This window comes from Pleurodeles waltl, chromosome 2_1 (genome assembly GCF_031143425.1).
Source record: "Pleurodeles waltl isolate 20211129_DDA chromosome 2_1, aPleWal1.hap1.20221129, whole genome shotgun sequence".
Lineage (NCBI taxonomy): Eukaryota > Metazoa > Chordata > Amphibia > Caudata > Salamandridae > Pleurodeles > Pleurodeles waltl.
Genome location: NC_090438.1, coordinates 314169894 through 314195984, shown reverse-complemented (window position 1 = coordinate 314195984; position 26091 = coordinate 314169894). Strand labels below are relative to the sequence as shown.

Here is a 26091-nt window from a genome sequence, read left to right as displayed (position 1 = left end):
GCTCTGCATTACTAAAATGTTTAGTTTAGTATAAATACACACTGCAATCGTCAATGTGGTCTGTGGCAACACCTAAGTAATGATTAATGCATGTGTTTACATAATTTGAAATGTGTTTTTGTACACATATGATTTGCTGGCTAGAAACCAGGAGCTCACAGGCTCAGTATAAAAAGCTCCACTAACTTTGTTTAAAGCAGGATTTTCCATTTAAGCCCTGCCAATTTTCATTTCATGCGGGCTCAACTCATACAAATAAATGTATTAAGTTATGTAAACACATGTATTGTCTGTTATATATGTAAGGTGATACCTAGGATCATTTTGATGGTACATTTATAGTGAATGCACCAGGTAAGCAAGCCAGTACAGGCAGCTCACCCTCCACTGAGGTTATTTTAAAGAAGGATTTCCTATTTCACTCCATCAAACTATATGTCTCCAGTTCATGGATTTGTATCATAGAAAAAACATTTTAAGTTTTGTAAGCATATGCTTTCTTTGTAATAAATGGTTAGGTTACACTTGAGCTAGCAATGAGGATTAAATTGTGTAGTTGTTTGGAACTATGACACTGCAAACAGGAAGTTCCATCTTGAAAATCTTCACTGGCAGAGTACATGGAGGAGGGTGAACTACTGATCGAGTCTGGTAAACATCTGCATTGTGAGTGTGAATTCAAAAACAATACAGAAAATTGACTATGTATGTGTCCAGAGGTATCCTTACTCTTGAAATATATGTCATGATTTAGAAAACTAGTAAGACCCTCTCTTTGTGTATTTTGTTCATTCTGTGAAGCTACTATAACACATATTTTAATACTGGGTTGAAGTAGAACTATACTATGGGATGCCAGGGGTGATCTGTGTAAAAGCCATCTTGAACAGGATCAACATCAGTCATCACGATTACAGGCTTCAGAGATGAAGGCAATCTAATCCTTCAAAAGGTGCTGATGAAGAGGAGGAACAAGATTTGTACTGTGCCAGAGAAAACAAAATGGTGAAAAAACAGGCATCATCTGGGAGCATTTCACACACATCCCAGGAAAATAAACTCGAGAAAAATTGGAGTGCAAGCTGAAAGAATACAAGTTGAAAGTAATGCCACACAAACAAATTAGATATGGTGTGGGAACAAACTTCTCATTGAATCTTGGAGTAAGTGAAGTAATATCGCTTCACTTGTTCCAAAAGTAAGCAAGGGTTTGTTTTTTTAATTGTGGGATTCAAGTATCCTTACGGTGCCATTATTGGATGCAAACATTGTTCCCACTGCATACCTAAACTGTTCGGGTAGCATTATGTTTTTTATTGTTGCAGGCACATCCATTTACCTTGTCCAGCTGAAGATCCCATTGAAATGAATAGATGCTTTTGGGTCAAAATACCAGCACTGTGATATATCTGCTGGCTTTTTTGAGAGGTTCTAAGTATTACAAAATCATCCCAGAATTAATTTGACAAATGTAGTCAACATCTGAGTAGTGGTCTAAATGTTTTTTGAGTTATCTATTACTGTATATTCTCCCAGTATTTATCACAACTCATTTCCCTTACCTTCTTATGGAGCACCTATTGTGTTCAGACTTATCTATATAAAATATAAAATACATTTAAGGAGACTCCTTTGTAATGGATTGAGAGTTCTTTTTGTTTTGTTAATTACATATTGGGTGAATTTATCTAACCTTTCAAATTGTTTCTACATAATGATTTGAATTAATCTGTTGAAACCATTGTGTTTTGTAATATATTTTATTACTTAGGTTCTGTGTAATCCAGGGTCACCAATCAGTTGTTGGTATAAACACAAAGGAGACAATTTACTACCACATTGGACTGGGTTTGCGAAACAGAACTGATGCAAAGTGTTGAAATGGAATGTACTTTCCAGCACAAAACTTGTTTTGCACTGGAAAGGGGCAATAAAGTAATGTAAAGTGCCACTTTGTTGTATTCTCTGCTACTTGCTGTCAAGGAGGCAGGTACCCATGATTTTTGGCATGCAAGCCCAATCTACACAAAAAGGAAAATATGTCTTTCAGTCAAAATGTCTGCCTCAATAAAGCAGTCGTAATGATGAAAAGTTGTTTTTTCTCAAAACATTTTCAACTTTACAAATGTAATGTACTGTACAGCACACATACAATTGTACAAAGGTGTATGTGTGATATAATGCTTTCTAAATTGTGTCAACTCAGAGGAGAGAGAAACAGTAGCATATAATAATAAAAATAGCGCTGTTCTGCTCTCTCCCTTTAACTCAATACAGCACAGCACCTTTGGTTGATGTGCTGCTTCAAAAGTAAGTCAATCTGCCCCCAAATTCTTATAACTGTGATATCTATATAAGGAACACTTTATTCTATTTCCAGACAATGATTCGCAAAAGATATAATTATCAAGACTTTATTTAACTTTTATATCACTTGGGGAACACTGAATATGAACCAATAACATTAGGAGGGATGTAATTGGAGCACTGAGAAGTTTCAGGCATAATGTGCCATAAAGGGGCAGAAGTGCTAACACTTTGCACTGGGTATGCAGCTCAAAAGTGAAGCAAAGCAGCTCAAAGTGTAGAACTGGATTTACTTTTCAGTGTGAAACTTGTTTTGTGCTTGAAAGTCACCCAACAGCAATATTAGGTAGAGCTATGCACTGCTTTCAATTACTTTGCATCAGTATACTTTTGGTAGAATGTGAGCATTCCCAGGAAAACTCTCATGGTTTTGTTGCCTTACCTACTCACATTTGTAGACATGGCTACCTCCCAAAAAGAACACCTGTTTGAGGCTGGCGTTAACCTGGAGAATTGTTTTTATTTGTAAAAATTTTACAAACTTTGCATGTGTGCTACAATGTTTGCACCATTTTAAACTCTGTCTCAGCATAGGATTGGTCCTAGAAGGGTATCCTTCCAGTTCAAAATTTAAGCTAGACATCATGCAGGCATTTTTGCACTATAGTACAACTGTGTGTGTGTGTGCGTGTGTGTGTGGTGCTTGGCAGCATATTTGTGTTCAAAATGTTGAAGATGACAGCAGCAGTGCCTTATCCTAGGAGATATGACACTGCCCCTTTCTCCTAATGCACCACACTTCATTAACTTTGGTTGCTGTTCTTCGTTGTGTTAAAATTTAATAAATCTGATCGCAAGTATGGTAAATCTCACCATCAGCAGGCCCTGGGATTGAATGCTGAGGGGGGGCCTTCTGCAGTGGTCGGACTAGGAGGGATTCATGCTGCTGTGATAGGTGTGCGAGGGCAGAGGAGAAATAGAATTAGCGTGAGCTTGGGAGACACTTCTGACTCACATGTCAGGGTACAATGTAGACTGCGATGACTATAACTGATAAAGGGTAGTGGGCTGTGCTCACTTGAGGACCCGGTATAAGGCTCTCTTTGACCACTGGGCTGCCACAGTGCTGTGGGGCTGGTTACAATCTCATTGCTCTGTTTGGGCATCTCAGTACTGATGGGGTCTGGGTGGGCACGGTGAGGCTTTGGTGCTTGTCTCATCTGTTTATAGACCACTCATCCGACTTAGCATGAGGAGGAGCGGACACCAGTGGAATTGGGGGAGGGACGGGATATGTTAGAGGAAACGTTTGATCAATGACAAATAATTTATCCTCTTTTCTGTTAGGATGGTAGGCAAGTAGACTTTCTGCATCCTTGAGAGATTGCTACTCCCTGGTATGCGTACTCTAACTTGGGATTTCACAGATGACTCTTGGTTATTATTCCCTACCTGGGGATTAACATGCTTGTTGCTGTTTATGTCATTGTGATCATATGAGTATACAGCACTGGTTATCCTGTATTAAATAGTAATAATGTTTGTTTGCAGAAAAAGTGTTTACAACAATGTTGACTAACATAGTACAAATAAGAGGATTGGCTCTCACTAATGTTCTTAACTTTATATAAATAAGCAATTGGGCAACCATAAGATGTGATTGCTAGTCAGCTTACTTTACAAAACATTGCACATATTAGATAGATAGATAGATAGATAGATAGATAGATAGATAGATAGATAGATAGATAGATAGATAGATAGATACCTAGTGAGTCACAATTGTTATGTCTGTGTCCCTTTTTTCAGTTTCATCTAGCAGTGCAACTGAGGTTTCTGAACGCAGAGAGGGTCCCTTGAAAGATCAATATCCTGTCATCAAGCTCCTACTGTAGCCTTCAGTTTCACTGCTAAAACCTATGATCAGGAAAAAGCTTGATTTTGAAGCTGTTTCAACACTGGCATTGCTTTGCAGCCTCACCATGGTTTCACATTTTACCTCTTAGTCCTCCATTTTTTGATGCTCAAAATCTTACAGCATAGTATGACTACCGTTTGGCAGTGCTTTATGAGGCAGTATATTTTCACTGAAGCCTTTTTCTTTGCAGGAAAACGCTTTGAGCCAGAAGAACCTGTAAAACTTCCTCACCGAGGTAACTTTTTCTTCTAGGTAACTACATCACTGTGTTTCAGTTCTCTTGAGGTTGAAAGAAATCATTAAGCCCCAATATTTCTCAATGCTGGAAGAATCACTCTTGTTCCCTCTTACAGCCCGGAGGCCATCATGGCTCGCTCTTAGGTACCAATTCTCTCCAACCAGATTTCCTGTGCGGGCTATATAACTCACTGACAACTAATCTTCCTCACAAGAAGGGGCCCTTCCTTTCTCTTTTTGTGTTACTATCAGTGAAAAGGAGGCAGCCAACAGAGCCTTGAGTATTAGTGTCAGTCCCCCAGCAGTCATCAGACTAATTGGTTAAGTCAATTTGTGAATTCTGCAAGAAACAGACGTCAGGGTTCATCGAATACATTTCCACTAGCCCTAGGCCAGTCTTGCCACCCCTGCTTCAGTGCCAGGATACCCTCTTTGTTAATAGAGCACTCTACACTCAAGCTAGCAAATCTTATGTGTACAAACACACATAGCATAACAGTCAAGCAAAAATCTTCGATCAGGTGTTCTTCCAGGTTCAGGAACATTCAGAAGAGGTGTTGTTGAGTTGGCAGTTTTCTCTTTTTCACTGGCTGCTGATTAGAGAACTTCTATGGTCAGACCTGGCAGAATACACATCAAAATCCAACCTCCTTTAATTGCATTCCCTATTTCACCGAAATGCAAACCTTCCGAGAGGCCCTCATTCACATTGGTGCAAGCCTGGCTTTCCTTCAGGATCGCTGTTTCCCTTCCCATGGCCAGCCCTATGGAACTGAGGGAACATCCTCTCTCCTTCTTCAAAGAACAGTTTCCTCTCTGTGGGCAGAAACAAACGTTTGATAGAACTTTCTGTTTGGAAATGTTTCTGTCACTTAGGACCCAGTTTGGAATTTTTATGTGAAAGAAGAGGCTGTTGCTGATTTCTTTAATGACATAATGCACTTCTATGCCTCCCAATTGAATGACCCCAGCTAATTTGTCAGTGTTTGCACTAAACAGGTCTTCCTGATTTTACAGATTGCATTGTTTCCCAGCAGGCCAGCACTTCATTGCCTATTTAGGATGCACGTTACAGTCCATGGAGAAAAGGCCGGCAGCAGAACTGTTACAATAAAGATGCCAAAAATCTGCTCTGATAATAGAAACAGATTCAGATTTTTGAAAAAGGGAAACTACTTTTAACCAAGTTTCTATCATGTTTTAGGCTGAATTGTAAAACTTGACAAGGTTTTACAATTTGGGCTGCTCATCAAAGATATAACTTGTTTTGTGCAATGACAAACAGCTTTACACAACTTTTCACCCGGGGATCATGCATTTCTTTTATATTTAGCACCGGCAATGATGAGTGCACAACAAGGTAAAAAACCTCAAAAGGCTAGACAATAAAAAGAAACATTTGCTACAGTATTTTATTGGATTTTCCACCAATGCATTTCAAAACACAAAATAACGAAAGGTTAAGCGTAATATCAGGTCCACTTTCACAGGAAAGATAATGGCATTCTTAGCAGTTAGAGACAGACAACAATGCCGGTGCTGAGTCATTTAAGTAACTCATCAGGAAATCAGTAGCAGGACAATGCTGGTTGATCAGGCTTTCTGTGAAGCTGCTTTATTCAGAAAGAGGCAGGGAGGGAGAAGAACCTTTCAGAAAATCTCTCACCAGCCATCTTGCTAATGGAAATTTAATTTAGTGGCGACTTAGCTCAAAGGAGCAACAAGGCACTTTACCTCTCAAACACGAGGTACAGTTCACAAAACACTACTGTGTGTAGAGTGTAATGGATACTGGATTACGGAACTAGGCTACGAATGGATGAGCAAACGAGAGCATGTAGGCTGAACACTACTAAGCAGAACACTGGGTGAGTGCATAAACATATTTACAATTCACATATTTGTAATTTCAGGCGCATGGCGATAAAGGGTAGTGCGCAGAATTACACAGTGTTTTGGTTAAGTTCTGAAGACACCCCACCTTTACCCAGGTCATCAACTGCAGCAATACCAAATGTTTGTAGTGCATATGGGGAAGGAGCATAGAACAGTGTTAATTCACCAGACTAGAAATGTGCACTAATTCCTTTTACTAAGGACTCCTCATGGCCCAACTTGTAATCCAATATTAACTCTACCCTGCAGGTGTATCAGAACCCTTGACAATGGGAGGGAGCGGCTGGAGGTCACGCAAGATGGCACTACTCTTTAGAGCTCCATGAGGCTTCAGCACTTCCTGGAAAGAAGGAGATGTTTTCACATCAAAATGATTAATTTCTTCAGCATTTTTGAGCATCTCATTTGCTTTTCACTCCATAAGCCTCTGCACAAACCTAAACTTTCACAGAGATGTTTCTATTTGACTTTTAACTGCTTGCCTGGATGTGATTCTACAAATCTAGTTTCCTCTGGAATGGAATATTTATTACCTTCTGACAGCCAGCTGAACTTTTGACCTCTCTCTTCAAACACATTCAGCTGAGGTTTTCAACTTTCAGTATTCACTGGCAGCTCTTGTCAAGGAGCTCTTTCAAATTGCTCTTCATAACATGGTAAATGCTTTCCTTTGACGGAGGGGATTTTTTCCTTTTCAGAAGGTTCCCTTAAAACTAGTCACCAATTGTTTGACTATGTGCAGTAAAGTGCTTTGCTCTTGTGGTATTCTGTCATGCCTGTTATGAGAGAATAATTTAGGATTTTCTATTTATATGTTTTTTTATTATATTTTGCTCTGTTGTTGGAAACTTCTGGGAGCAGCTTCTCATCATAATATAATTTCATCAACACCTCATATTGCTGGCTTCCTATTACCAAATTGCTCCTGGTGGGGAGACCACATAATTCTCAGAGTTGCCAGTCATCATTTTCCTCCAAGTCTAATAATCCTCTTCGAGTGGTGCGCACACATATAACTAAATTTTCTCTACCATCAGCTTTAACAATGGATAGTGCTTTAGTCTTTTTAAAGGATAGTGCCTCTTCATCTCATGCTGCTGGCGCAATTGCGAAAAAAAAATCTAACACCTCCTCCGTCAAGCACCCAAAAAAAGACCTTGATTCACCCTCAAAATCACCTACACATCTTACTCTAGATGATGTCATGGAGGAATTGCATGCACTAAAGCCCTTTATGATGGACACTAACGCCTCTTTGCAACGTATTGAGGAGCAATGGTCCCAACACAAACAACAAATTTGTACTCTGGAACAGAGAGTCAGTAGCCTTGAAGATTGTAACACTGTCAATCCTCAGATCTCTAAAGACATAGCTCAACTTAAAAGGCTTAACGAAAACTTAGAAAACAGAAATAGGAAAAATAATCTTCGCCTTTTTGGGATTCCAGAAGGTTCTGAAGGCTCGAACATGATTGCATTCCTTCAAACAGCAATACCTTCAATTCTTCGCTTGCCTCCTACCTCTCCCCTCTCTATCCAACGGGCACATCGTTTAGGTCCACAGACTTCAACTGGCCCTCGTGCACATCCTAGCGGAATTATTATTCTCTTTCTCCAGTTTACTGACTTGATTCAAATACTCTCGGAAGCCAAAAAAGATGGGCTCTTTGCTCTGGTCAGGTCATAAAGTGTTTTTCACACAAGACTTCTCTCCTGCTACAGCAGCACATCGCAAACAGTTTTTGGACTTACGTCCACAACTCAAATCCTTGAATATTCGATATGGTCTTCTTCACCCATGCCTTTTCAAAATTACATTCCAAGACAAACCTTACTCGTTTGAGGAACCTTCAGCACTACAAACGTTTATTAACCAACACAAAACAGAAGCAATGGAACTAGGAGCATCTGCAATTACTTGAAGATATAATTTAATTTGTCTTTAATGTCCTTTCTTTTTTTTCTCTGGACAGTTTAATGGTAATGGTTATGTTTAATATTTATATCCATGGTTTTCCTTCTCTGCATATTCTTATATATAAAAATATATATTTTTTAGATAGTGTTCTTTGTGCAGTCCTCATGTTCCTTTCCCAACCGTATCCCTTTCTCACCATCCAAACTGTTCTCCTGCACGTTCCACTGGTAAGCTTTGATTTTTATTATTTTTCATGTCACAGTCCTTTACTGTAGTTATTACGATATTTGGTCTCCTGAGTGGTAAATTTTTCGTTTGTATGTTTTTTTTTCTTCCATGAAACTCGCCTTCATTTGTTTTAATATCTAATATCACTTTTCTTCTGCTGAAGCCACTTTTCACTATTCACTTTCTATCTTGTTTTCTTTAGCTTTCGTGGAATTTAGTCCCTGTATTGCCACGTCCATGTATATACAACTTCTGGAGGTCATCTTTCTCCTTTTCTTTTTCTTTACTATCTTGTTTCTTTCCCATTTCTTTACTTTTGCAAAATTAATATGCCTAGTTTCTTCCTTGTTACAGGAGTTGTTTATTAATACTTCTTGTTATGTAACTTAGAACTGTTACTTGGAATGTTAAGGGGCTTAAACACCCCATTAAACGTCAGCGTGTCTTATCTCACCTAGCTTGTTTGAAATGCCACATTGCTTTGTTGCAAGAGACTCACCTCAACGGCTCTGAGGCAATTAAGCTAAAAAAACAATGGGTGGGGGACATTTTCTACTCCCCTTCCTTCACAAAAAAAATGGGGTAATTATACTCTATCATAAATCTCTCAAACCTACCATAATTTCACAGCATCAAGATACATAAGGTCGCTGGGTACTTGTTACATTTACAATTGACAATATTTCTCTTACTATCCTAAATATATACGGCCCCACACATTCAGATCCAAATTTTTTGAAGAATCTTTCACATATTGTCTCTGAACATTCCTCAAACAATTTACTAATAGGTGGTGACAGCAACCAAATTCTCGATCCATTTTTGGACAGACGTTCCATGTCACGTTTCATTCCACATGCCTCCCACAAAGCTTTTAAAAAATTTATTTTACAGCATTCTCTCTCTGATTCCTGGAGAGTATGCAACCCCAACCTCTTGGAATACTCTTTTTATTCTCCTACCCACCATTCCTATTCTAGGCTTGATTATATCTTTCTGAGTAAAGGTTTATTGCAACATATGGTCAACTCTGAAATCGGTGCTATTTTGATCTCAGATCACGCACCTGTGATTACTGACCTTGATCTTTTTCTTAATGGTTCTAAAACATCTTCATGGTGGTTTAATAACTCTCTACTTTCAGATGCTACTTTTATCACTTCCTACAGTAAGTTTATAGAAGAATACTTTCACATCAACGATAGTGATCAACTATCATTTCATTTTGTGTGGGATGCATTCAAAGCAGCCTCTAGGGGTTTCATCATAAGTTACGCTCACTCAAAAAAAAGTCTGCTCAATAAAAATTGACTTCCATCCTTGAAAATATAAAGTCCCTAGAACATGAATACTATACCCACAAAACTAGTAAATCACATCTTGAAGCACTAGTCTCAGCTAAAATGGAGTTTAACCAATATACCACTGAATAATATGCGGCACCCTCCTGAAAATAAATGCCAGATATTATGGTGGTAACAATAAAGCTGGTTCTCTTCTAGCTCGATATTTGAAACAAAGAAAAGAAAAAACAACTATTAAATCTATCACAGATAACAATGGTGTTAAACACTTTAGAGATAAAGATATAGCATTGTGTTTCGCTTCTTACTATAAGGACCTGTACACTCCAGAACACATACCAACAGTTGAATCTTTCAACCAATATTTCTCTAATCTCAAACCAAGAGACCCATTGCAGATTGGCCTCTCATCTTTAGACCAACCCCTACAACTTACCGAACTATATACAGCTTTACATTCTCTCCCCAAGGGTAAGGCTCCAGGCCCAGATGGCTTCACAGTAGAATTCTTTATTCAGTTTGCTAAGTCTCTTTTCCCCAAACTCTTTCAATTACTTAATCACTTTATAATGTCAGGTTCTGCATCTAGCTACGGAGGCCATGATTTGTCTTATTCCCAAAAAAGATCGGGATGCGACTGACTGTAAAAATTATAGACCCTTATCTTTAATTAATACTGATTGTAAACTCTATGCCAAAGTTTTAGCTCTCCGTTTACTCCCATATATACCTGACCTTTTTGATGCTCATCAATCTGGTTTCAATCTGGTTTTATCCCTAATAGAAATGTAGCAGATAATTCCCGTACTTTTTAAAATATTATTAACAAGGCATCTAAACTTAAGATTCTTCTAGCAGCTTTATCATTGGATGCGGAAAGGCCTTTGATAGGGTCTACTGGGGATTCTTGTCGAAAGCATTGGAATGGCATGGACTAGGTACTAAATTCCGACATTTTATATCCATTCTTTATTCCTCACCATGTTCCTCGGTTATAACAAACGGTATCCAATCTCCTTTTTTCCCCTCTTAAAAGGGGTACGCGTCAGGGATGCCCATTATCTCCTTTACTATTTATTTTGGCTCTTGAACCTTTTCTATACCAATTAAAAACGTCTGAACAATTTACGGGGTTTCAAATTAATAATGCACACATCAAATTTATGGCATATGCTGATGATATTCTTTTGTTCATGTCTCACCCTGACACTTCTCTTCCTGCATTCCTGTATGAGCGCCACTTATATTCTGATGTGTCTGGCTATAAACTTAATATAGACAAAACAGTGGTCTTACCACTTAATGCTCATTGTACTGGCTCTGTATTCCTTGAAGCAGGATTATCTTGGAATACTTCTAAGATTAAATGCCTAGGGGTATGGTACTGCACTACTCTCAAGGATACATTAAGGACTAATTTAGAAATCTTATCTGCAAAGCTTGTAGATCTCACACAGAAATGGTCTCCGTTATATCTCATGTGGTGGGGCCACTTGGACACCATTAAGATGGTGCTTCTCCCTATCATTAACTTCTTCCTTATGATGCTTCCTATTAAGATACCTAAACTATTTTTTAGTTCAATTGATACCATTCTATCCAAGTTCCTGTGGAACGGTAAACAATCCAGAATCTCTCTCTCAAAATTAAAACTTCCTAAAGTACAAGGTGGAGTTAATTTCCCTGACTTTATAACTTATCACAAATCTTTTGGCATTAAGCAAATACATCCCTATTTATCTACACTCAATGATGCCCCTCAAAAGCTATGGTTCTCTTTGGAAGAAACATTTATTTCTCCCTTTTCCCATAAACACATTATATTTATGTCTAACCCCCAAAAATTATAGTTGCCCAGCACTATCTCCCATTCAGTCAACTTATTGAAACCTTTTTTTATTTCGCATCTTACCCCCATTAATCAATTCTTTAACAGTCCTATTTGGCACAATAGTTCGCTTAGGAAACAAGGTAAAACCTTGTGTTGGAAGGCTTGGATGACTAAAGGTATTCTTCTCATTTCCCAATTATATCATAAAGACTCTATCATCCCTTTTACTACTCTCTCAGCAATTTATAATCTCCCTATTCGCATGAAATCCCAATATATCATTCTTTCTACTCTAGTCCAAGAGGTCCACAATAAACTTATACATCATAATCATTCTTCTCTTGCATCATCTCCACACCCGATTGTAACTTCTAATTATCCTAGGGCAGCTGGAATTTATAAACTTTTAAGAACGTCTGTTTCACCTAGACTCAAATCACCTATTGAGACATTGTGGGAATCAGATCTTGGTGTTGTTTGGCCAACTTCTTTATGGGATAGAATATGGTATAAGATACATTCCACTGCACACACTGCAAGCCTCACACAGACCCTATATTTTTTTAATAATAGACTTTTCTACACTCCTGTACGCCTTTACAAACTCAAACTTGCACAAAATGACAATTGTTGGCGCTGCCACACTCAGCAGGGTACTGACTTTAACATGTTTTTTTCCTGTCCTTCCCTATCTACTTTTTGGTCCTCCATATGGTCTCGCATTTCAGCAATAGCTCAGATCTCCTTACCAATGTCATATGAATTACTGTTTTTGGGTGCTATACACAATATCTGGAGTTTATTCCGGCCTCTTGGAAAATTGGTGGACCTTTTGCTTTCTATTGCAATCTCTGTTATTACTTCTAACTGGAAATCTTCGGAGAACATTACCCTCAGACAGTGGTGGAATTCTGTATGTTATCATCATAGACTTGACAGCTACAAGCTTGATTCAACAGGAACTTTCTTCAAACGTCATCAGCTATGGTTGCCATTAAGTAACTATCTCTCACGCACTGCGAAGGAAATTGATTTTTCTCCTCCTTTTGAAAAAATGTCAATATATTTCCTGTTTTTCTTCTTATGTATACTTGCTTCATCTTACATTTGCTGTAACTAATGCCTATTACTCTTTCTCCACATGGCTATCACTTGATTCCCTTTTCTATCCCTATAGCTCTTCTCCCTCTCTCGTTCTTCTTTCTTTATTCAAACTTGGAGTCTTTGATACTATATTGCTGCCTAATTCATGTACATGTTTAATATGCATTTATAAGTACAATATTCCTTATGCATATATATTTACAACTGCATATCTCTGTCCTGGCAATGTTAAGTTAATGTTATTGTATTTGACTCAATATAAAACATCTTTAAAAAAAAAAGAACCCTTGACAATGGTATTCCAGAGATTGATAACTTTGGAGCGCATACTTATCGGAACAATTTCTTGGGCAGTCATAATGAAGCTGAGGAAAATGCCCTAAGCCATGGTGGCTAGCTGGGACAGTCTAGCAAGCCTGATTTCTCTTTCGAAAATCACATTTGCTAAGAAATAGTTTGGCGATAGCAACTGAGCATGTTCAGTTTTATTTCGGAGGAATAGGTTTTAATAACAAAAGCCAATAACAATCTTTCATTGAGAGTATTAATGATATGTAAAATCTATAAGGAAAATATTGCAATAACCAGAAACACTTGCAATTGAACAAGCTGATAAACTAAAGGAACGGAAGAATATACAGAAAATAAAAACGTATAATAAATAATCAAGAAAGACCTAAAAGTATAAATAAGTAATAATTAATAAATGAAGATATGGTATTACTAAAATCGCAATGTTATTGAACTACCTTGAAAAAACGGGACAGATCTCCACACCAGAACGGGACCCAAACTGGCAAACTGTCCTAAAGCAGATTCAAGAAGGTACAGGGGCAGTCCAGTAAATATCATCATTATTAGGTAAGGAATGAGGAAAGCACCTGAAATAAATAAATAAAAATAGATTATTAGACTATTGTGTGTGTGTGTGTGTGTGTGTGTAAACACATCGAGATTTGACTATCAACCATGCAATGAAAATAAAATACATATTAGTTATTAAGGTCAGTTCTCTGATACGAGAACAATTGGTATAAAAATAAAGCAGTACATTGGGCCTTATATCAAAGATTTTGCTATAAGTAGTTGTGGTTTCCTTTGTAGTACTCCTGACTCCCTGCTGAAATCCTGGATTGTGCGAATACACTTGCAGTGCTACAAGAGTACTCACATTACAAACATTGTAAATCCTGATAACGGCAGTCAGTGGCAACAAATCGACTAAATGGAAGGATTTTGCCTGTTGTATGAGATGATCTATGCCTTTGCCTACTAGTCACATCATTCCCAGGAAAATGAAAGCCTGAGCAACATACTTATTGTTTTTTTGGTAGTGACGTCTTTCAGTGGACACTTTTGTTGACGGCAGAAATACACACACTGCCCCCTCCTGACCCACTCCATCCACCTTTTATCTTTTCAGTGCTTATTTAATTTTATAAGTGTGCTAATTTGATGCTTATGACTCCATTTTCCAGCGGCGGCCAACGCAAATGACACGGGGGAGGATCGGGGGACACCAGGGACAGGGGAATCAAAGGAAAACAAATTTAAAAAAAACATTTGCCACTCCCGCTGCCTCCTGCCACCTCGCTAATCTTCTATGGTGCCCCAGCATTCACTGGGACACCAGCACAGGCTCCCCCATGCAATCCAGGTGCTGCTTTCAGCATCAGGATTGGTCCGAGTGGCTTCGACTGCCGCTCAGAAACTGCCCTGCTGTCTGAGCAGTTTCTCCAGCCAAGCTGTACAACACAGCCAGGCTGGAAAACCTAAGTCTGCATGAATGTTTGGCCAGCCTCAAACTGCCGGCAGAACACACACGCACACTTCATGGAATCCACTGCTCATCCTCCCTTCCACGGCCCAGCCCAACCCCTCCCTGTTCCTGCTGGCAGAGCCAGAAGCAGAAGAATAAAAGGATATTGTTATATCATTTTATTTTTTCTGCTGCTGGCTATTTGCCAGGGGGGGTGCGACACTCCTCTTCCATATCGGAGGAGTATCCCCTGCCATTTTCTTTTTCTTTAAAAAAAACAACTCATGCACTCTTTCGCATCACTATAACATCAATATGGGCACCGCCAGGAACATGCTTTTCAGATTCAATTGAAAAAATATACGAATACACAAATAAATGGAGCCCTCGCTCAGCACTCAAACAGGTGACCTAAATTTGTGGAAGTAGTACCGATTGTAATCATCTGTTTTCCAGAATGAGAGGTTTAATAAAAAACAACTGTCTTCTACTGTGACCAGCCTATGGCCCTGTGTGAGAAACTGGATTGTTGGTTGACTGGGATGTGAGCCCAAATCAACCAACAGCCAAAATCCCTTGCAGGGTGAACAACAAAAAGTCACTTAATTCACCTGTGCTTAACCCTGGGTAGCTTGGCACAGAAAGCAATCAGGGTTAACTTAGAAACAATGTGTAAAGAAGTTACGCAGCACACAAGAGGTAGTAAAGTAAAAACACAACACAATAACAATTTCATACCAATTTAGAAACATAGAATACATTTCAATAGTTCTTTGACACCACAATGATGAAAATCCAATCAGTAGCACCGGAGTTATAAATTTTTAAAGTCTGAGGTTCAAAATAGCACCTAAAAGGAAAAAACGCCAACTGTGGACATCTAGTTGTGCTAGACCAGGGCAAAGACCGAACGTGATGGAGTGTTGTTCAGATACATGCTGTGCATCGGGACTTTGAAAGTTTTGAAGAAAAAGTATCTGAGAAGGTAGAAGTTTAGTGGGGCACGGCTGCTAAAGTGCCCGAGGGGGGAGCGTCATCCTATGATGGCCATGGGGCAAAGCTGTGGTGAAGGCTTTTACCTTTTGACTTAGATGGAAGTAGAAAATCTCCAACGGGATGAAGCAAAAGGCTGTAACTGAAGACAGTTCCACGGGGTCAGATACCGGTTTGGCAAAGGACCTCTGACACAGTTTTGCTGCTGCAACAGAGAATGTACTGGGAAAAGCCTTGCACCTCATGCTGATAAACATGCATGTTTGTCTCGGTCTCCTCCTGGTTCTCAGAGCAACTTTTGGCCAAATTGTATCTGTCCTCAGTTTTGAAAAATGGCCCTCTGGGTACCTTTTGCACCACAATCAAGGGTCCAGGAGTGAGTGGAGACTTCTTGGAGGTTCAGGACAAATGCAGGCTGGGTCCAAGATGGTAGAAGCATGTTATGTCCCTGTGACTCTGAACAGGAGGCCAGCAAACAAGCCCTTGAAGTCACTTCTGGAAGTCCTGTGTAAGGTGAATATGCAAGGCTGAACGCTGAGACTCTAGGCAGGAAAGTAGTCCTTCCAGGTACAGCAGCAGTCTGACAGAGTGCACAGCAGTTCACAGCAGCAGAGAGCCCTCTCAGAGTCCTTCACAGATTCGGTAGTAGACTGAAGTGTGGGTCTGAGAGCCATATTTGTATACCCTGGTGCTCTGCTCCTAGAAGGTGCGAGACATTTTTGGAAAGGTTCATTGAATTTCCTACCTCCCTGCCCTGGCTTCAAGCTAGCTGCACTACCAATACAGGGTTGTTAAGCCTATTGTGAGGAAACAGGACACACCCTGTTCAGGTGCAAGTGGGGCTGTGCTCAGCTCCAACCCTCACCCCCACCATCCTGCCACTTGTTGAGCCATTCAGGCTCCACTAAATCCACTATTGTGTGACTGTCTGGGCGGAGTGGGGAATTAACAAATTCCTGTCAGTTGCACCTAGTTATGTGACTGAACTGAGGCTGCACGCACAGAGGGCTAACGGCAGGAAAATGGCAACTTTCTAAAAGTGGCATTTTCAAACTTGTAATGATAAGTTCAACTTCAACATGAAAGAGGGGCTATAGGCACCAAATGTGACATATCTACCTCCTCTCATTTAAGAATAAGTTACTATCAATGACTTTGTCAAAGATGTCATGAGTGCCATAATTTGTGGGGTAATTAGCAGTGCATGGCAAGTGCACAAGTTATAGTTGCCTCGGGCATGAGTTATAGTTACTTGAGATAACTCTAACTATAACAGGTGAATGTCTATGGTATTTTTGTGGGACTCAGCTGAAGCCAAGTCCCAAGATGGCTGGCAATACTTCATGGTTTGAAGTGTTGATAGCCAATCAGAGCTCTGCAGCTTAATGCTCGAGATCATTATTACTCGCAAAGTCGTCTGGAAGGCCCTAGATATACAAATTTATTTTCACTTTAATTTCTCAAAAATTACTGAATAGATTTACACCAAATCTGCATACCAAGAACTGGCTTGCTGCCAAATTTTGTGTAATTCCGTCAGGTTTTTGGGGCTTCAGTCATGTTCAAAGGTCCCATGGCAATTAACATGGGAAATGCAACTTTTTTGACCCCCCCTTTTTTTCTTGGCCCCCCACTTGACAGATCACCCCCAAACTTTCTGCGCACAACAAAAATCACCGGCACACTTTTTTGGGGGACAATTTCAGGAAGAATCGTCAAAAGGTGCAAAAGATATAGGCAAGTCAAAAAACGCTTTTTCTATGGAAACATGGTCTTAACTTTAACTACCGGCAACCACCACTAGGTTATAAATATACAGATGCATTCATACAGACACGTCTATATATAGACATGGATACACATTTATGTTTACTTATTTGTATAGCACACAGTGCACATCCAGATTGCGTCTAGATGCTAAATGGAAATACACTAATAAAATTGCAGATATTTGTGTGAAAACAGATAACACATACATACATAGCTCAGCCACATCTGTGAAAGACACAAACTGGGATATATGTGTTCCTGCACAGCATCCACCGAGTATTACAACCGAGGAGTGTTGCAGAAAGAACCATCAGCACCACCAAGTCCAAAATTAATTTATTTGTTCCAAATAATTCATAAAGCCTAGGGTGCAAGGAAAAATGGCGACGCATTTCAGCTGGAGCCTTTGGCTGGTCATAGAGTCTCACAATACCAGAGTGTCTTTAAACCGTGGAGTTCAAACCACCACCAATTACAAAATGGCTAACACTGGACCACTAACCTCCCATTCATTATGTTACCACCTCTTCTCCAAACAGTTGCCATTGCAGTAGCATATACAAAAAATGCTAATCAACATTTTGTTTTCATACTTTTTGTGAAAAAGAGAGGTGAAGTAAATGCCTAGATCATGGTGAAATACCTACTCAAAAGTATTATTGTGGCATTGTTCATAAACACAACATTTTCAGTTTCTCAATAATCAAATTGTTAAGTTAATCGTTTCCTATTTCTTGTAGTTACTCCCTTCAGATATCACTAGCGTTCAGGATATTTACACTTATTAAGATACTCTGGTTCTCAGAATATGCTCAGCAAAACCACAGATAAATAATATATTTCAAGCATTTTCTATATCAATCATTTTACCATAGTACTGAATAGGAACGTCATGAGCTAAATATAAGTGAAGTACTATTTCAATATGGTAAAGTACCCAACAATATGTTCATTGCTACATTTCAACACCTCTTGATGTTTGTAATCATTTCATAATCGCACTTTCCAAAAGAGGAAACCCTATGGCAGAACTTTAAAAAATATCCAATAAGACATTACCTCTTTTCACATTCAAATTTGAGGACCCAACAAAACCAATACTTTGTATTCTCACTCAACATTTATTTTTATAATCAATGTATTTGTCTCTAAATTTTAGTACTTCTAGATATCAATATTAGTTACATAATAATATTATCCATAGGTGGACACTATTTCACTAAAAGTAAAATACTTATTGCAACATTACTCTTCTCTCTTCCTATTCATTAAATGTAAGGATGCAGCAATGACAATAACTTTCACTGTCTCTAATCAAAAATACATGATCCCATTATACTGTGCAAATTTTCATAATCAATCGAGTCTCCTTTATACACATTCCAATACATATCAACTAATTTAACATGATGATGTTTTCTCTTGGGGGTCCACTCATATATTACAAGCGAGCCCATCTTTTCTTGGCATTACTTGCTTTTCCCATATTGTCATAGATGTACATGTAGCTCTGCATCTGCATTGAGTCCCCACGCCATCTCAGTTCCCATGAGGATAATCCTCTTGAATTCAGATCTGCGCAACCATGATCCTGATCACCTCCTCTTGGGCCAGGAGTCATATGTTCAATGCCATAGTATCTTAATCCTCTTCGATCACCATCATGTGGTTCTCAAACATGTTTGACTACTGAATACGTTGTATCTCTATTGCTGATGGCTCTCAGGTGTTGCAATATGCATAGTTTGTGTTTGTTGAGTGTACTGCCCACATATTTTTTTCCAAACTTACACTGCAACATAAAGACCACGTTTGAGATCTCACAATTTATCCATTCTTTGATCTTCATCACCTTTCCATTATATAGTTTAAATGTTGTCATATTCTTACAGAATGAACAGGCTTTACATTTAGAGCATTTTCAAAAGCCCATTTGTCTTTGTTTTAGCCAATTTGAAGCATATCTATTATATGGGGCACCATAGAGCTTAGTGTTAGGTAATTCCCCAGAGAGGCTGCTCTCTTATAGGTAATCTATGGATGGTTAGGCAATACTCCTTTCAATGTCTCATCTGAAAGTAATACACTCTAGTTCTTTTTTAACATTTCTCCAGTTTCATGGCTCCCAACATCAAACAAATGATATATCTAATCTCATTGTCACATATTCTATTATTGGTGGATTTTTGTTTTGGTATGAAAAGTTCATCTTGTTTCTGCCACATAGCTCTAGTCATAGCATCTGTAGGGACTGATTTGGGATACCCTCTCTGAATGAATCTTCCACACATCTCTCATCTGTGCCTCCAATTCTTCATCCTCTGAACAGTTACGCCTAGCTCTCAAAAATTTGACATAAGGCACACTCTACTTTAAAACCCGAGGGTGTCCACTATTCACATGCAGCAAATTGTTAAAGCTTGTTGGCTTTCTGTGGATTTTAGTACAGATCTTGTTATCTTTAATGTAGATCCCAATATCAATATAATTGATATTTGCTGTGCTTGTCTCATAGGTGAATATTGGATGTTGGGGGTGACTGTTAATTAAGTGAGGCAATGAATTCAACTCGGTCTTTTTATTCCTCTTCCTAAATAAGAAATAGATCGTCAATATAGCGTGCCCATAAAATTACATGTTCCGTGGTCTCTTGATTTTCCTCTGTCCAAACATTTCCTGCCTCCCACCATTCCATCATCAGGTTTGCATATGTTGGAGCAAAGAACGTATCCATTGACATCCCTCTTCTTTGTAGATAATAATCTACATCAAACAGAAAGACATTGGCCTATATTTATACTTTTTTAGTGCCGCATTTGTGCCGCTTTATGATGAAAAAGCGGCGCAAACCTACAAAATACAATTAGATTTTGTATATTTGCGCTGCTTTTGCGTCAAAAAGCGGCGCAAATGCGACGCTAAAAAAGTATAAATATGGGCCATTGTGCTTTAGGCAGAATTCTAACTTTTCCATTAGCATTTCAGTATGTTCTAATGAACTAATGGACCTGGATCTGAAGAGATATCTGTAGGCTTTTAACCCATCCTTCTGTTCAATTGATGTACAGAGGGACACAATGTCTACTGTAGCCATTACATAGTTCTTCTTCTATGGTATATTATTAATCCTGTTAAACAAAAATCCATTGAGTCCCTCAAATAGAATGGCTGATTAGGAACACAAGGGAACAAGAAAATAGCCACAAATCTAGAGCTGTTTTCCAACCAAGCACCTATAGAACTCACAATTGGTCGCCTAGGTTGATTGATGTTGTCTTTATGTACTTTTGGTAGAAAATATATTGTGGGGAAAATTGGATGATCTATTTTGAAGTACATGAGTTCTTCCTCCTCTCACAAACCTTTTTCAAACGAGTTTGCAATTTCCAATGATATTTCATAGTATGATCTTGCATTGATTTGTCTCCAATTTTATATAACTCATTTTGTCATCAAGGTATCTCTTGGCTTCTTTGATATAATGATTGCGATCCAAGATCACTATATTACCTCCCTTATCCTATGTTTTTATATAATTGTATCAACATCCCACAGATCCTACATTGCCAACCAATGTTCCCTTGTCATATCTGTATGATCATATTTCTGTGATTTAAGGGCAATTTTTGTCATTCCTTCTATTGTTACTTCTTGGAACAGAGCTATTTTATTCCCAGCAGGAAGTTGAGGGCATATCCATGATTTTGGCTTACAGCGACTCAGTGTTGTGGCATCTGTTGGAATCCCTAATGCTTGACATAATTCCTGATCAGACACATTCCCTGGGGTCGATGTTCCTAAAGTATCCTAAACCCCTCTTTGAAACTGCACAGAGTTCTTAAATGACTCATATCCATAACATTAATGGGTGAGATACCTTGATGACTTGTTGCATGGAGTGTTTGATGATTTTGATGATTTTCTTTGCAAAGAATGTTCTAAGTTTCAATTTTCTAGAGAATCTAATTGTGTCAATTCTGGCTTTTGCCAGATCCATATATGCCACAGGATAGATACCCAATCCTTTGTTAAGTAAATCTTCTTATATTCTTGCTTTCTTAGTCCTTCTTGTCTCCTCCTCTTTTGCCCTTTCCTCATCCTCTCTGATCTCCTTGTACCAGTACATTCACTGTGTTTTATGTTCCCCTCCTTCACCTTCTTGTCTCCATGTTGTAGAAGCACATCTCTCCAGCAAAATCCAGTTTTGATCCTATTGGTATTGGAATTTCATCCCCAAACTCAGATCTGAGCTTCCAATATTTGTGGGGGCTTTATCTTGTTTAATGGTTTTATCCATGGTTTGTCTGGTGTAAAATGAATCAAACCTTTTCACAAATGTTTAGATCCTGGATGTGGCATAATCTATTGTGTCTCTGTTAAATTTCTTTGTTTTCTTCATTTGTATCTCCTTTTCATGTTTCTCTAGTCTTTTCTCCATCCCTCCCAATGCATTCATCACTTCCTCTGAGGTCTGTCCAGCTTCTAAAGCATTTTCAATTAATTTAATTTTCTGTAATGTCCTTTCCAATGCTTGTACAATGAGTGTATTCATTACTGCCACAGAGCATTCTACTGTATCCATCTGCCTTTGTTTGAACAAGACTGGATCTACGTCATTTACTGTAGGTAAGACAAAAATCCTCAAACCCCTAGGGACTCTCCCACATTCAATGTATTTTTCAATGTAACGTCTTCCCACCATTTGTTAATCTCCATTATTTTGTCTTGTTTCTATTCTTTTAACAATTTACTAGAGGAAAGTTCTTGTATTCTCTTATATACAACTCAGCCAACCCCATATTGTTGTCATCATCTATAGGGTTTTAAAAATCTGTTCCTGTTTGTTCAACCTTTATGACATTGTTAGTGGTCCAGTCCCTTTACAACCATCTCCATTTATCACAGACCCCACACTTATATTGTTTCAATAAAACTATACATTCATAGTCTCACACTCGGATCTAGTGCTTCAAACCTCAACAATTTATGCCTTTTGAAATTCATTGTTTGTATAGTGTTGGGGCAAGTCAGAATATACTCTATCTTCTCCGTTGCTCCTGTATTCAATTTCTGTTCGATTCAAGCAATGCTTACTGGTACACATAGTCTCTAAAGGGAAAGGGGCAGTGGGTGCACCCTTCAGCACGTCGCCTCCAAGGCATTTCAGAGAAGGTTCCCCATTCGCTCACCCCTTCCCCACTACCCCTCCACCATATTCTGTGGGGATTCCAAGTGTTTTTCTTCTATGTCCTGATCCACACCACCAATCGGTGATAATTGGAGCTCCACTCGGTCACAGTTTCCACTGGCGTTCTCCTCGACCAGGTGCCTTTAGAGCTCCGGTTGAGTGACAAGTTTTGCTGGTGTTCTCTGACACCTAATCATGACTTCAAGGCAAGCATAATATTTCATATACAAAGAGACTTGCTTCCAAAGGCACCTTCTTAACAGCATGCCAAATCCAATTGAGTAGAGCAGGGTCACGTAACAAACTAAACTCTCACCACCTTACTCGGTGGCCCGTGCTCATCTCTGAGTGCAAACCAATGTAGTCTGGTCAGTGAACTATATATAGGCGAGCAAGTGCTCCTCCACAGCATCCTCCTAGCATTACACCCCAGGAGAGTGTCTCAGAAAGAACCAGCAGCATCACCAAGTCCAAAGTCCAAATTTCATTTATTTGTTAAAATTAATTCATAAAGTGCAGGATTCGAGGAAAAATTGTGATGCGTTTTGGACAGAGCCTTATACTAGCCATAGAGTCTTACAATTCTAGACTGTCTTTAAACAGTGGAGATCAACTCACTACCAATTAAAAAATGGGAAACACTAGACCGCTAACCTTCCATTCATGATGTTACCACCTCATCTCCAAACAGTTGCCTTTACAGTAGCATATATAAAAAATACTAATAAATATCCTGTTTTCATACCTTTTGTGAAAAAGAGGGTTGAAGCAAACAACTAGATCATGGTGAAGTACCTACTCAAAACTATTATTGTGGCACTGTTCATAGTTAAATAAAACATTTTTTGTTTCTCAATAATCAATTGTTCAGTTAGTAATTTCCCACTTCTTGTATTTACTTTCTTCAGATATCACTAGCGCTCAGGATACTTACATTTATTAAGGTTCTCTGATTCTCTAAAAATGCTGAATAAAACCACAGATCAATAATATATTTCAATCATTTTGCATATTAATAATTTTACCATCGCACTGAATGGGCACACCACGAGATAATTATGAGTGAAATGCTCTTGCCCCCACTGTGCATTTTTTTTGTCAACATTTTTAATGCAAATATTAGATTGATATTAACAATTATGGTATCAAAGATGTCATGAAAGCCGCAATTTGTGGGGTAATTAGCAGTGCATGGTGAGGGCGGGTGTTATAGTTACCTTTGGGCATGAGTTTTAGCTACTTGAGATAACTCTAACTATAAAAGGTGAAATTCTATGCTTCTCTACATTGAAAATGTGAGCCTAACTATGAGGTAGCTGTAACATTTTTTTTAATTTTATTTCCAGACTATAACATCCTTGTAACCTTTGTTTTTTTTGGTGATTTGGGGGGAGAGAGGCCACGTGGCCCCCCTCCCCAGGCCAGACTCGCTCTGGGAACCCTATCCCCCTGAGCCCAGCCTAAACATTTAATTGTTTGGGGGGAGGGGGGCCACACGTCCCCATTCCCCAGGCTGATCTAAGTCCCGGGATCCCATCCCCAGAGACTGGGCCTAATCATTAGATTTTTGTGGAGGGGAGCTGTGTGGCCCCCCCCCCTTTCCAAGGCCGATTTCAGCCCCAGGGACCCCATCCCCAGGGCCCGGCCACGTGACAAGCTTGCCCCTCAGGGCACCCACTGACATTGTTGCTGGATGTGGGGGCAGACTCAGGGCCCCAGCAGTCCCAGCCAGCTCTCCACCTCCTGTGAGAGCCTGCATTGCTGTCACAGCTCCCTCTCTATGAGAGCAATTTCCTCTGTCTCCTTGCCTGCATCTTTGCAGGCCGGAAGACAGAAGAAAACTTTGCTCACAGCAAGGGAGAGCTGTTTGACAGCTATACCTTGCTTTGAGTAGAGTGTTTGGTGTGACTTGACACCATCTGTCAAAGGACCCCAGCACCAGAGCTAACGGGTCAAGGTGACTCTATCCTTGCCCTTTTTCTCATTCTTTTACTTTTTATCAAGGACTCAGCTGATGCCAAGTCCCAAGATGGCTGCCAACACTTCTGTGTTAAAGTGTTGGCAACCAATCAGATTGGGAGGGGTTGCAAATCCTTTGCATCCCTATATATACAAATTTGGATTTCCTTTAATTTCTCAAAAACTACTGAACACCAAATAACATAAACATCTCTTTTTTGCCCAAGAACTACCTTTCTGCCAAATTTAGTGTAATTCCGTCCAGTGGTTTTGGTGCTATCGCAGTTAAATTTTTGCGATGGGACTTAACATTGGAAACCCTCAAAATGTCACCGCCACTTTATCTTGGCCCCCACTTCACAGATCACCCGAAGTCTTGCCAGACAGCAGCTCATATGACTGTCAAATTTTTGTGGAGATTCATCAAGCGGCGGAAAAGATATAGGCAAGTAAAACACAGCTTTTTCTATAGAAACTAGGTCCTAACTATAACTACCTAGTGGCGACCACCACTAGGTCAGAGATATATATATATATATATATATATATATATATATATATATATATATATATAAAAATATATATATATATAATTTCAGATGCCAATGACACCCAGCTTTTCTCCTTGTGTGGGAAGCAGATGCGTGGTGAGTCAGATCACTTTAAGCAATACCTTCTTGAGGTAGTTAACTAGATGAGCAGAAACTGCTTGAAGTGCAATGTCTCTAAAACAGAAAACATATTTTTCAGTGGGTCGTCTTATTCATGGTCCAATGATTGATGGATGGAAGAGCTGGGCCTCCAGCCCCCACAGTAACAGAGTAAAAATGTATATTGCCATCTTCTTCAGTCACCAAGTCTCTACTGTGCCAGGGTTATGTTTTCCCTTCCTAAGGTCAATGAAGAAAACACTGGAATATGTCTACTTAGAGGTGAAGAAATCTATAATTTTTGTAGCCATGATATTAAGATTATGCCATCACACTCTACTTGACCATCCTGCATACCTGCTTAAGCGGCTACAAAATGTGCAGAATGTAGCAGAGGGCTTATTTTGGATGTACCTAAACAATTTTTATCCATATCCTACAGGCCTACTTAATATGCAGCAGTGCAGATGCCACCAACGACCAGTCATCTTTCCTCCCTTTCCTTTCTCCTCCTGCTCTACCCAGTCCTATGGCCTGATTCACAAAGTTAACCTGTAGTTTTGAGTAATTTTACACTTTTGAGTAGTTCACTACATTTTGGTATTCACAAACTGCACTTTTGTACTCCCATCACAGTACCGCCAAACTTGCGGGAAGGACACCATCACCATGGCAGTAGTGTCCCCCCAATCATATTACAATGATCCCGCCAGGCTGACCAATGGGAACATTGCAATACGTGTTCCCGCCAGTCAGTTTGGTGCAAACTATGCTTCGATACAGTACTCAGCTCATTGAAAACAGCCAAGCGCTATATCGTAGCACAGAGGGCCCATCCAGCACCCTTGGAATGCGCACTGTCTGCAAATCAGACAGTGCATAATCTGACGGTGCTGGACAGGGGGGCTGCACTGCAGGGGGGGCCTGCACTGCCTTTGTCATGGGCACTGCAGGGCCTCCAGTGCAACCCCTCTACACTTGTTCTCTGACAGCCTTTTCATTGTGGGGAAACTGCCATGAAAAGGATGG

The 26091-nt window shown here is 39.3% G+C and overlaps 1 protein-coding gene across 1 annotated transcript in view; it reads right to left on the bottom strand.

Annotated features, from left to right (window-relative positions):
- The window catches only part of LOC138259651 (sodium- and chloride-dependent neutral and basic amino acid transporter B(0+)-like), a 485427-nt gene that overhangs the window by 356673 nt on the left and 102663 nt on the right, over window positions 1-26091 (bottom strand). The window contains exon 3 of the mRNA XM_069207516.1: window positions 13493-13624. Coding sequence (XP_069063617.1) covers window positions 13493-13624 — 132 coding nt within the window. The remainder of the gene's footprint in view (window positions 1-13492; window positions 13625-26091) is intronic.